This window comes from Salarias fasciatus, chromosome 17 (genome assembly GCF_902148845.1).
Source record: "Salarias fasciatus chromosome 17, fSalaFa1.1, whole genome shotgun sequence".
Lineage (NCBI taxonomy): Eukaryota > Metazoa > Chordata > Actinopteri > Blenniiformes > Blenniidae > Salarias > Salarias fasciatus.
The window spans coordinates 12733442-12746440 of record NC_043761.1 but is presented as its reverse complement, the minus strand read 5'-3'; the positions used below and the strand labels follow the sequence as shown (position 1 = coordinate 12746440).

Genomic DNA, 12999 nt, shown 5'->3' with positions numbered 1-12999 from the left:
ATAAAGTCTGATCAGCGCAGTTCACTTTTGATGAATCTTACCTGTGCTCCAAGAGAGTTTGTACTCAGTGGCTCCAACAATGGGACTCCACTCTAAATCTATAGAGGTACTCGTGTAAGATGTCACCTTAAAGTTGGACACATAACCCAAAGGAGCTGAGAAACAAAGAAGAAAAGTCAAACTGTAATTATTTATAAAGTCACATTACTTTCTGTAAAACATGCAGAAGAAACATCAAATACAAATTGCTTTTTAGGAATTCTGTGCTTGTACTCACAGGTTCTGAAGGTGGTGGCGATGCCCGGCCCCACCACCGATCCAAACAGCACGTACAGAGTCAGGACATACTCCGTATCGTGGGCGACGTTCTTCAGCTGGTACTCAGTGGTGCTGCCATTCAGAGCCAACTGCCTGGGACGATCCCGGCCAAGGAACTCTGGAAATTAAGACCAAGATTAAAGCGAGACTAGTCTGATCTTCCAGTTGTGCATGTGAGAGTGCCGGCAGGTTAAAAATGAGCGGGCAAGACAGAGTAAGTCACCTGGGGTGGGTCCCCATGCCAGCCTGTATCCCGTGGCTCCGGGGACGCTGTTCCACGAGACGACTGCAGCGCTGGTGCTCACGCCAGACACCTTCAGAGTTTGGACTGCACTACTTTCCACTGTGGAACCACAAACACAGACAGAGCTGTTACGCATCCTGTCAAAACTTGCTTTTATCAGTAATGGTTGCAATTTTAGCTTTTTTTTTTTCTCAAGTATCTTAATTATTCCCAAGTGGGACCATTTGTTCCACAAGCCTGTGAAATAAAAAAAACAAAACAAAACAGAGCATCCGCACATAATCCAACAAATTAAAGAATAAAATGACATTACAGGACGAATGTCAAGTGAGACAAATAAGTGGATTACATGTCTTGACTTTGGTGGCGGTGACTGGACCCTCGATGTCTCCAAAGATGGGGTTGATGGTGACAGTGTACTCCGAGCCTGCGTGGAGCCCCTGGATCATGTAAAAGTTGAAGGTGTCCCCGAGGTTTATGTTCTCTATGTGTCCATCTACAAGACAAACAGAAACTGTTACTGTGGCATAGTGAGACGCTAAACACCTGGTGGAGGTCAGTATTAGTGTGTGTGTGTGTGTGTGTGTGTGTGTGTGTGTGTGTGTGCATGATGGATTTAACGGTGTAAAAGGCTGTGAGACAGCCTGTAACCCGTCTACCTGGGGCCGACCACGTCAGGCGGTATCCTGTTGCCCCCCGGACGGAGCCCCACCGGGCTTGGACAGTGTCAGTGGTGGCATTCTGGACCAGGAAGTGCTGAACTGTTACCAGCTTCACTGTTAAACACATTGCAAATGAAAACACACACGCAAATACACACAAATACAGTCAGTTCATTAAGTCACGCACAACATTCAAACAAACAGTAAATGCATTAAACCTTGATGGAGCATGTTGGATATTATTAAAATTTTTTAAATGAACACAATCAACTCATTAATTTAATTCAGCTCATATCAAAGTGAAGCCTGCAGCTATATTGTTTTAATATTACCATGAAGAGCAGATAAAAGAGTGCTCTACAATTGGAAATAGTCACTGATATTTTGAACAACATCACCCTGCTGTGGACAGATTCTGGCACTGCATGTTAATGCTTGTGTAACATACAGTATTCTCTGGAAAAAAAAAAAAAGCCGATTTATCAGATACGATTAGAATAAAACATTTCCTGTGCAAAAGTATCTGATCATTTTGAGAATAAGGGTACTGCAGCTTCCTGATCCGTCATCCTGTGTGTATCAGTTAGTATAATTATGACATTTTAGCTGAATTCAATGTGCTTACATGTCTTTCCCACTAATGAAACCGGTGCGCTTGGCCCTTCAGGGAAAATGGTGTAGATGGTGATAGTGTACTTCTTATCCTCTTCCAGGCTGTCAATCACGTGAGAAGAGGTCTCTGCAGGAAGCAGCTGCTCGTACGTTAATCCCGGTCTGTTGGCTAGAGGAGAATCATAAACCGGGGAGAATCGATACAAATTTCAATCGAACGTTTGGTGCGAAATGCTTTGAGTCAGGCGCAAGAAGAACGGCAATTATGTCGAGATCTGTCCGCATACATCTTGGGATGAGGATCTTGAATCCGTTGATCTTCCCGATAGGAGGCGTCCAGCCGAGGCGCAGAGAGAACAGGCCCTCCTCAATGACTCGGAAGTTTGACACCAGGGGCAAAGGGGCTAAAAGACAGAGACAAGAAGGCGTAATAAAGTCCAATCCGTGCACACGTGTTGACAGTATCTGGAAGATGTATGTGACGCTCACTTGTTTTCACAGTGATGGATGCAGAGTCTCCGATGAGGCTGGGATAGATGGCATACACAGTGAGTGAGTATTCTGTTTTTGGGCTCAGCGCCGTCACCACGGCTGTGTTTACATCTGCTTTCAGGTCCATCTGTTACACACACACACACACACACACACACACACACACACACACACACACACACACACACACACACACACATACACACAGGACAAGACGTGGAGAGAAAAAAGAGGAGGGTGAGACAGAAAGATTGAAAGTAAATAATGTGAAGAGGATGACTGATGAAGATGAAGATGAGACAGAGATACACAGAAAGTAGATGTATTTCATATCCTGTCCTCAGTACAAAAATCATATCATCACTTTTCTACGAATGCGTGTCGTAAACCATCATCATGGTTATAGTTTGTTTACACATCAATCTAAAACCCTTTTATCCACTGTTTTCAGATTAGGTGGTGTGTTGTGGTGACAGCATGGCGCTCACGTCAAAGTATCTGGAGTTTAATTGGCCAAAGGTTCGTCTGCTGTGAAATCATGAAAATACATATACAAGCCCAAGCAAAGAAGTCAGTTTCATGTTGATTCCATTAGTCAGAGATGCCACAGTGTCTCTGAAGTGTTGCAGAGATGGAATAGCATAAATATCTTTGGCTGCAGGAGAGATGATTCACTGCATTTTGGGTTTAGTACATGTAGCGGTCACAGTGACGACCCGCTGTTATGAATCCTCGGCATGTCGTCAATATGCAAGAAACTGAAGCTTCCTTTTTCTATAACCCAAGAAAGTGATCAGTACCTGCTTCTGCTGCAGGGGGAGGAGGTGTCCCTTGGAGTTGAGAGGAGTGACCAGGACGCGGTATCCGGTGACGTCCCCCGTGGCCTCGCTCCACGTCAGCCTGAGGGAGCTGTGGGCCAGCTCACTGACCCGCAGGTCTCTGGGACCCACCACACGCTCTTCCCCTGCCATTGACACGAAATGAATAAAACAGAAGGCGGGAGAAGAGGAAGAGAGCCGGAAAGTTTCCGTGGGATTTAATATAAAATTTGTCTCAGAGATGAATGATGTCTGTGAGGAAGCTGCAGGGCTCAGTGAAATAAAACTAAACTATTACTGAGTTGTATTATTAATTTTAAGCATTCGGTTGTAATAGAGCCCATAAATATGAATATGCAAAGACCTGACAGAGAAACTTCTGAGTGGAAACTCTTTTTAAAAGACTCACGGGTCTGGGCTGTTTTCACGGGACGCGGCGGTTCAGAGGCAGTAAAACAAACTCTCCTGGACAGCTTGGGGAGGATGGTATCCAGGAGGAAGAAGTCAGGGCCCAGCAACAGATGCTCCTGGAACGGCTCCGACACTATCCTCCTCAGCTCTAACTCGTCAGCTCCTCGCACGCCTGCTCACAAGATCAATACGAAGACAATAAAAAGGACAGGGCAGATTTAGTCGACTGGAATTTCCAGAGCTAGTAAAATGGATTAAAAGTCATTAATGATGAGAATAACTAGATTTCTGCAGACTGGGATGAGTTGTGGTTTCCAGATGTTTTTACATTAAGACATGCATGTAAATTTTAACAAAAAAGCCAAAAATTGTGTGGTATTGTCTTTCAATTATATAATTTTGGCTGCAGATGTGTATTTTTAATGCAGACTTTCCATGTTTTGCTGTGCATGAGTGCATTATCTGAATGCGCCGGTTTCCTCCCACAATCATGTCAACATATTTAATTCCACCAGGGGGAGCTGTGGCATTTTGAGAAGTTTGAGTCATGGAAGCATGAAAACACCCTTAACACATGTACAGTATCATGTTGAAGTTTATGACAGCAAGTATATTTTCACTAACTAGTTTTTTTTTGGGTTGGTAAAGGTCTTAAAACTTTAAATTGAAGAGTTATGTTCCTGAAAACCACTTGATAATATCATATTTAGGTAAAATAAAGGACTTCATAGCAGAAGAGGAGGATAGATGAATAACCTACCTTCATTTATCTGATCTAATACGATCCTTGTTTATTTAAATTAGAACGTGACTGTGCTTCTTATGTTTGTGTGCAAAAAATCATGTCTCACACACACACACACACACACACACACACGCACAGAAGGACATTCGAATTATCCATGCTACAACAGGGCGCCCAGGTTTATTGGTTTTGCATGAGAGGACAAGACGTGTGTGGAGCTTCTCTGCTGCAGTGATGGACGAGAGGAGGCGGCCTCAGTGTCAGGGGGGGCAAATGGGGCACACTGAATCGCCTAATGAAAAATGGCTGCGATTAGCACACCATCAGCTAATGAGCAGTAATTATTGCACCGCCGCCGGCTGAGGGGAGTAAGTTGTGGGCTTGTGTGCATATGCCGGTGTGGAAAACAAAAAGGGTTGAGGTATGTGGTTGAACAGAAGCTGATGCAACACATTCACAAAGTGCACCTTTACACACACAACTACACACGCACACATCTGCAAACAAGACAGTCACGCATACACACAAAGCACCCACACTGAATCCAATGAATTCAAATATACAGGACATGAATTTGTAACTGCAAACACTGCAGATAAGCCAGCAGCGCTGGGATAAAATCTGACGGGTCGCTGCAGTGGGGATGTTGAAGGAATTCACAATACCGCCTGGTACACTCACCTACTGCAAAGAGAGAAATCCCATTGTCAGCCACTGCTGTGACTGCAGCATCAACCTGGTCGTCCGAGGGTCCGTTTGTGATCAAAACAGTAATCTGTGCGAGGAGACAAAACAGAACATGATGTTCAGGAGCTTCAATGGAGCATTAGCAGCTATAATTTTACATTTGTGCAGTTTCATCTTCATAACATGATGCACTGTGGCACTATATGTTCCATTGATGGGAATGATGTATTAAAAAAATGATATGCTTGCAATCTCTTTATTACCATCGTTGCACAATACTCAGCTAATAATACATATTAGTTAATGTGCATGAGGTCAAGTTTAGTAACCATTTCTCTGTTGTGGTGTGGGCTTCAATCTACCTTCAAGCAATATTTGTTTGGGTTGAAAGAGAATCCATCCCAGCTGTAATATCAGTGTAGAAAGCTCCATGGGCCTTTGACATGGTTTAGTTAATAATTGAATACATAATTAAATGAATCAAACCCAAAGACAAAGTGGAATTCAAGGATGCAGGCTGCCAGCTGAGAGTGATAATTTGCCCATTAAGGAAAATGTATTCAGTTCATTCAAAGTTCATCCCTCAGTCAATGAAGACGGGAGCTAAAAAGCATCAGTATGAGAACGTGGCCGCTCCTTTGCATGTGCTCAGGCTGTACAATTCAATATATCAGCCTAATCCTCAATTCTCTGCCTTCCCACACCGAGCGTGCCGCTGTGAGATGATTCACGCGTGCACAGAGAGATGGAGAGACGATTGGAATGCTAACCAGCTGTGCTACACTGAGACTACACCAAAGTATTGGACTGTCAAAAAAAAAAAAAAATGCAGCAGATGGAAAGTTGGGAGTGGGAAAGGCGTTTGTGTATTTGATAGCAGACTTTTCTGAGATGAGCTTAGTGAGTAGCTGACTTCAGAGGTTTGGTTGAGGGTTCGAGAAATCCAGAAGAACCCATCGAAGACACGATTTGCTAAGTACGCTCATTTCAGCTTTATTTCTGTGAAACTGTTGCAACAGCCATTTCACATGGCCAACATGTGTCTATGCATTAAAAACTTTTTTTTTTTTTCCAGCAAAACAAAACATTTCCAGGCATTTGGAGCTCTGTCAACAATTTGTATTCCAGGCGCATTGGAGTGTATTTTGATCAGATGCGCGGTGGTGTAAAAAAACTTGTTGACCAGTTTGTTCTGTTTGTTTTCTCCAGACTGTCCCGCAGAGTAGAAATAAAGATTCCCGACTCGTCATTTCCTTCCTCGCAGGGCCAGAGCAAACAGAATATGCATATCCTTGCAGTGTGAGTTGTAATCTCAAATGAATCTGTTCCCGGCTGCTTGTGCGTTATTAGCATATCGTCCAACATTTAACAAGTGTTGAGACCTTCGATTTTGAAAGCAACGAGGATCAGATTTCACAAAAACAAGACAAAAATCACGTTTTTAGACAGAAACAGTCCTCTCTGAATGAGTCCTCAGTGGTTGGGGTATTGTACCTTTGGGGCAAGATCCCGTGTGATGGCAGGGCTGAAAACAGTGTCGACCAGAAACTGGAGGGCCTCGCCCGTCCTCCTGGATCCCCCCTCATAGGGTAGGTCTCTGATGGCTCTGAGCACCTCCTCTAGTGAACTGTAGTCTGTCAAAGCAATTCGCATTCTGTGAAAAAAGACATATAATGATGAGGAACTAATGGAAGTACATTTATACATACTTAATGAGGAAGAAATTTACATTTGACTTGATTTCCATCTGTATTTGATGCAATATCCTCCAGGGACCCAGCTCATACACCTTGCTCCATCTCTCTTTACAACACTGAGCTGGCACATTCATTTCTGGTTTCATTTCAAGGAGTTAAATCTGGGCTTTGTCAAAGTGAATATCACTGTAAAAAGGTACCATTTGTGGATATTTTTCAGCAGGAATAACAACGATTAAATGAGTCACAGGTTTTCATAATTTTACAAGATGCATCAAATTCGATGCCTGACGTTTACCTCGGAATGTCCCCAAACACAGTGACGCCGAAGCGGAGCCCCTCATCCCCCACAACACTTTTCTGAAAGGAGGAGACGATGGCTGAGATGAAGTCTTTGACTCGGGAGAAGCTGGTCTGACCCACAGTCCATGACTCATCCACCAGAAACACTATGTCTGCCTGCACCACTGTGCTGCACGCTGCAGGGAGAGGAAGACCAGTTAGTGTGTGGGCAAAAAAAAAAAAAAAAAAAAAAAAAAATCACATCACCCTCCTGTATGTTCAAATATTCATTTAGTTCCAGTTGATTAGTGTCAATAATTCCTCTATGTGCGGCACATTCACGCTCCATTCCCACTGTGACCACCAGATAGCAGTCTTGTTCTACCACGTTGGGGGTTTTCCTTATATTTGCTTCTGTCATGCAGCCAGAAAGCAGCACAAATCCCTATGAATTTTTAATGAGACACAAGTGAGCCAAAGAGACTATCAATATTCTGAGCACTCCAGCAATAAAACTTTAGTACAGCTATGAGAAATGCTTAGAATAATAAGGTAAACACACCCAAAATCAGGGTCAGTCCCCTTGCCCAAGCAAACAAATGCATTCACCATAAGGATCTGCTGAGTTTGGTGGGATTTCGTCGAGAGGAAATATTCAGGCACTCACAAAGCTGGAGCGCTGGATACATGCACACACTTTCACACACCCACACGCGCACAATCTGCCGTGTCTGCAAACACCCTTCAAGTCAATATGCTAGCATTACATATGCAATAAACCAGAGTGAGGACAGCATTGATTAGGCCAGTGAATAAGCGATAGGCACCGCTGATTGTCCCGTAAGTGATAAGTGATTCTCGCTGTCCCCTATTTCATTATCATGCTCGCTCTCATCTATTATCTCGCCCATTCTTCCTCTGGCTGCTGTCCCAGGATTCACCGGGGGTGACATATGTCTCCAGTCCACGGCGACCCGACATTATCCTCTTCCTCACACGCCTATACATCGCTGACCATGCAACAAAGAAACAAAAAAAAAAAAAAAATTGTAGAAATACTGTTTTTGAAGCTTGTGCAGTGCTGAGATGGAAGCTGCAATACCCTCCATTTGGGAGTAATATTACCATCAGTAATGAGTTAAAACCACTGATGCAATTACAGATACATAAACGTTCCTCCTCTTCATCCTGGCTCGGGCCTCACACAGCCAACCAGCCATCCTTGCATACACATGTGGTTTTTTTCCATTTATTAGGATATTTTATACTTCACAGATTTCTGTAATAGCACATAAAACACAGTGGAGGCTCTGAGCAAGGAAACAGCTGGAGGCTGGTGTCTGTCAGATAGACACCGACTACGGTAGAAAACAAGATCAATTATCCGCAAGTTTGTCTGTCTGGGCCGGCTGGCGAGAACGACATCCCCGGGATAAGGACACAACACATGCTGAGGGATTAGGAAAGGCTTTCTTGAAGGTTATCTATGCTGATATCTCAAAGGTTGCATCCACCTCTGAGTTGGACCACCATTGATTTGCACATTAGATGTAGCTCACTGGCTTCAGCACATGCTGCAGAAAACTCTGCCAAGGAAAGAAATGCGCTCATAGAAATAATGATGCTCTGCTGCAAATCTGATGCGATCAGATCAAGAAAGGAAAAAAAGAAAAAAAGATGTAAACCATCAAAGGGTGCATGTCTAAGAAACTCAAAGGGCCATCAGGGTCAGATTTCATGATCTTCCAAGTAAACAGGCATCAAAGCTGCTCTACCAAGTTTCTGCACGAGTAAACTGACAGGCACAAACCTCCAGAGGATCTGAATGGCAAAGAAAGCCAATCATTTCTGCATTTCTGTCTCAAATCTCTTTAAATAATTGCCTCTTATGGTTTTCATTGTAATTTTTATGCAGCGTGAGTTGTTAAAATTAATAGCTTAGATTTCCTCTGTCGCAAGCTGTGAAGCTGGCAGCCGCTAAGCTGATACTCCGGTCAATCAGAAGGACTCATGCCGCCCAGTTTGATGTTTTCAATTTCTTATAGCGCTGTTTGTTCCATTGCCTCACTCCCTTGGAGTGCAAACCCTAACCTTTCATTGTCCATGCTGAGAAAGTTACGAACAACAATTAATTGAGTGCAGTCACTTAGGACTGCAGTCTTTGGAGTAGTAGGGAGAAAAGTTTAGACATTTATACAACCTCAAGTGTTATTTGTCTTAACTCTACAATGTTCAAGGGAAATTCTTTACCACTTTAATTGAGCAGTTGTTCAATCTTTCTCTACATGTTGCTGCGGATGGTCCGGTTATGCACGCGTGTGTTGAGCTTATTAAAGCAAAAATAAAGGCTTTGAAAGGGATCCTTGCAAATGAGGCTCAGACTGCTGCTACAGTAAACCTGGAGGCTGTAATACACTGACCTGACACGCCGAAAAGCCACCCGGCGCTACAGACTTGGCTGACAACGCTCACCGTTAATTTAAAAATATCGATTAATGAGGCTTGAAGTAGATTCTCAGTTAACAGCTTGCTCCTTCTTGTGTGTAATATGAAACACTAAGCCCTCGGGGCGGCTCCGGACAGCTATATGATGCGACGGCATATGAATTAACACTCAATAATTCGCAGTCAATAACATACAACAGCAACACCTGCAGCAACCAGCAGCACTGCAGCTATTTATATCCCTCCACAATTCTGCTCAACGACTTCACCAATCACCCTCTGCCAATCACATTGCAGGTGGAGAAAGTCTAACTTTTGATTGGCTGATTGACCTTTCAGTGACATTCAGCGGCGCCCGAGGCGAAGGTTCAGTATCTGGGGGATGGTTTTGACAAGCTGGCAGACAGAGAGCCATACTGTACATGAGGCCAGCAGATGTTTAAACTCCCTGACTAGACGGAAAGAGGAGGTAAGCCGGGCTGCTGTATGCCCCGCGTACTGATCCAGGTGTGGAGATTTAATGACGGGAGCGTTTACACAGACCGTGATAACTCAACACCTGCCCTTTCTTTGTGACTGAGCAGCCAAATCATCTTCAAATTGACATAACTGATGATACGACATATGGTCCCGACACAGAATTATGCAACTGGTAGCAGCATAACGGCGCATTTAATTTAAAGAGGGGAGAGGGAAAAAAAGAACTTAATAAATTAGAATCTCTGAGTCTTCCTGAATATTCGTGTGAATAGAAAAATGTAGAAAAAAAGAGTAGCATGAGTGATCACTTACCTTCAGCCTGTGCTGCGACACTTTGGTGAGAGACAGAAAGGGACAGTAGGAAAATCCAAAGAGAAGAAGGGCCCATACTCTTCCTCTCCTCCCCCTCCCCACAGTGCTTCTCTTCACAAGTCCACTTCCTGAATATCCACTCCACAATCATCAATTCCCGCTCCTGTTTTTGTCCTATCTGAAAGCAGAAACGAACACAGGGAAGAAAAAGTAATTACAGGCTCGCAAAAGATAAAACACAGTCACATTTTAATTTGTAAAACATGTGTTTGTATCTCTTCTGTGAAGGTCAAGCTTTCTGTTCCTAATAGTTAAGCAGTTCAACACTGCTGAGTCAGAATATCTTCGGTTGCCGTCTGGGTTTGAGCCTTTAGAAGCAGAATTTGCATGTTCTCCCTGTGTGTGTGTGTGGGACTTTGGTGACTGTTGATTGCTACTCCTTCAGTCATCGTACAGAAAATGAATTGATGAGGATGAGTATGTTTACCTCCAGACAGGAGCTCCACCAATAAACCATTTCACAGCAGACTCACTGATTCCAATGAAATTAAAGCTCCAAAGAGATTTTTAAACTGTCAGATAAACATACATTTATTAGCGGCAATAACTTTGCATTAGATATTTATAATCTGTTGTCACACATCACGGCAGAGCTTCCTACTAACTCGCCATCTGAGTAAACATGAATGCGTGAAATTGGTTGTATCGACATTGTTCACAGCTGTTTAGAAATGGAAAACAACAACAACACCAAGAAAATCCTCTGCCAAATATGGTGTCTTTTGTATTTGTTTAGTGACCTGAAAGCTGCTTTTGTTTCCTGTCAAAACAGACACCAGAATGGAAAGTCAGCCTTTCAGATTTGGATTTTTTTCAGTTTTTTCCTCATTGCAGAACCAGTTGCGCTTCGCACAGTTTGGACTCTGTAATTCTAATCTCGTGAAGATTACAATAGAAGAAAAACCCAGCTAAGTGCAGGTTTGGCTTTCCCACAATCAAACGTGAAGGCGTTCAAAAGGAAGAAGAGGTCACCTGCAGATTTAAGATTCATTTTAAACCAGAATCAAAATTACATTTCTGCAGAATCAGACATGTTTATTTATTAAGTCAAATGAAAAGAAAGATCTTTGTCAACATATCAGAATTTTTTTTTATCGTCTCATTGGTTGGATGGGTGTGTTGTTGTCTGTGTTTGATTGACAGCAGCTGGCAGTCTGCCGGCGCGCCCGTATTATACGAGGGAATAGGAGACAAAGTAAATAAACTTGCACTGTGGCTACGAGGCAGACGGGATGTTAAAAAAAATCAACACTATCAGAGTAGAGCTGTGAATGAGTGGAAAAGAGAAGATGGTCTTTGGCAGCATTTCAAATGAATGGAAGCGGAGCAGGTTCATTTCCTGACGTACAGATGAACCTCAGGGGTGAAAGCAACAGGAATCTTCAAAGCAGACTAAATGGAGAGAGAGCAGCAGTTGTTCACCACAACAAATAGAGGCGAAATAACCTTCTGAGAAATAGAAATCCTGCTCTTTTTTTTGTTTTGTTTCTTGACAGAGGATGCTGCGAGTTAGAGTTGAAGAGGTCGGCTGCAAAGCTGCATCTTCTGAAATGATGCATAGATGGTAGAGAAACTTCAATCGCGCCTGGATGTTTCCTGCTTTATGTATAAATGACATATAATATGATATATTTAATCGTTTATTACACCTGTCTGTGCCATTTTAGACCTGATAAAATACGTTGAGAAGACATGGATTTCAAAACATTTGAGGTACTATGAAAAAAGCAACCCTAAATATGACCTTTGATGGTCACCGTGCTAAAAATATGAGTGACAACAGTCATACAACTAAGCATCACTGTTGCCTTGGTTGCTTATGTTGCATGCAGGCAATCAAATTCCAAATTTTACCAGCAACATATTCAACACATTACCGAAGACACAGTAAAACACTCAAGCTGTTATGTTTTACGTGGGGTTGTTAATCTGCACATGCCCCGGAATACATGTGTGTCTGTCTGTGCCCGTGCATAATATATGAGCGTGTGCAAATTCATAAGCGCGACATCAAAGAGAGATCTGCCCTCACTCAACTCCCGCACACCCCATTAAAACACAACTACTTTCTCTTGGCTTTAAAGATTGAAATACCTTCCATCAAGTTCATTCATCAAACTCCACGTCCCCTCATGGGAGCGTATTCCAACCATGAATTAATATGGTAATAACATAAAAGAATAAATCAGATCAATGTGAAACAATTCCAGAAAATTCCTGTGTGATTCGACCATCTGGTCTGACTAAGCCAGAATGGCTGAGGGCTGAATAGTTTACAACCTCTGCAGATGGAAGTGCGGGCTGGCAGAGCTTGAACTCTAATGTAACAGCCAAAAAAACTACACCCCCCCCCCCCCCCCCCCACCCCCCTCACACACATACCAGTGCAGATCTAAGATCTGTCTCTGCATGTATCGTCTGATGATCGAAGTGCAGCGAGGACAAACTCCAACGTGTGCTGCGATGAATGACAGCCAGAGCTTCACAGTAAGTATGTTGTATCCGTCCTATGGAAAAGGGAAGGATTTTAAAATAGCTTTTGCATGGCTGTTCCGAAAAGTAGCAGATAAGCAGAAAAATAAGGTCTTAAGATGGCTTTAAAGTGAAAAAAAAAAACATGTTTTTGTAAGCTTTTTCCTTTCATGCTATCGTGGACAAAGGTGACCGAAGTTTCCCGAAGCAAGCAGGGAACCGTAATATTCAGCAATGTGCAAAAATGAATGTGTTTCTGTGT

At 43.0% G+C, this 12999-nt stretch overlaps 1 protein-coding gene across 1 annotated transcript in view; it reads right to left on the bottom strand.

The window, feature by feature from the left end:
• Positions 1 to 10282, bottom strand: part of col7a1l (collagen type VII alpha 1-like) — a 35672-nt gene extending 25390 nt beyond the window's left edge. The window contains exons 1-14 of the mRNA XM_030114053.1: positions 10206 to 10282; positions 6985 to 7165; positions 6484 to 6643; positions 4984 to 5077; positions 3556 to 3729; positions 3129 to 3292; positions 2326 to 2455; positions 2124 to 2240; positions 1850 to 2005; positions 1222 to 1338; positions 912 to 1058; positions 542 to 661; positions 278 to 436; positions 42 to 155 (exon numbers count right to left, since the gene is read on the bottom strand). Of these exons, the coding sequence (XP_029969913.1) occupies positions 42 to 155; positions 278 to 436; positions 542 to 661; positions 912 to 1058; positions 1222 to 1338; positions 1850 to 2005; positions 2124 to 2240; positions 2326 to 2455; positions 3129 to 3292; positions 3556 to 3729; positions 4984 to 5077; positions 6484 to 6643; positions 6985 to 7165; positions 10206 to 10281 (1909 nt within the window). The 5' untranslated portion in view covers position 10282. The remainder of the gene's footprint in view (positions 1 to 41; positions 156 to 277; positions 437 to 541; positions 662 to 911; positions 1059 to 1221; positions 1339 to 1849; positions 2006 to 2123; positions 2241 to 2325; positions 2456 to 3128; positions 3293 to 3555; positions 3730 to 4983; positions 5078 to 6483; positions 6644 to 6984; positions 7166 to 10205) is intronic.
• Positions 10283 to 12999: the final 2717 nt, after the last annotated feature.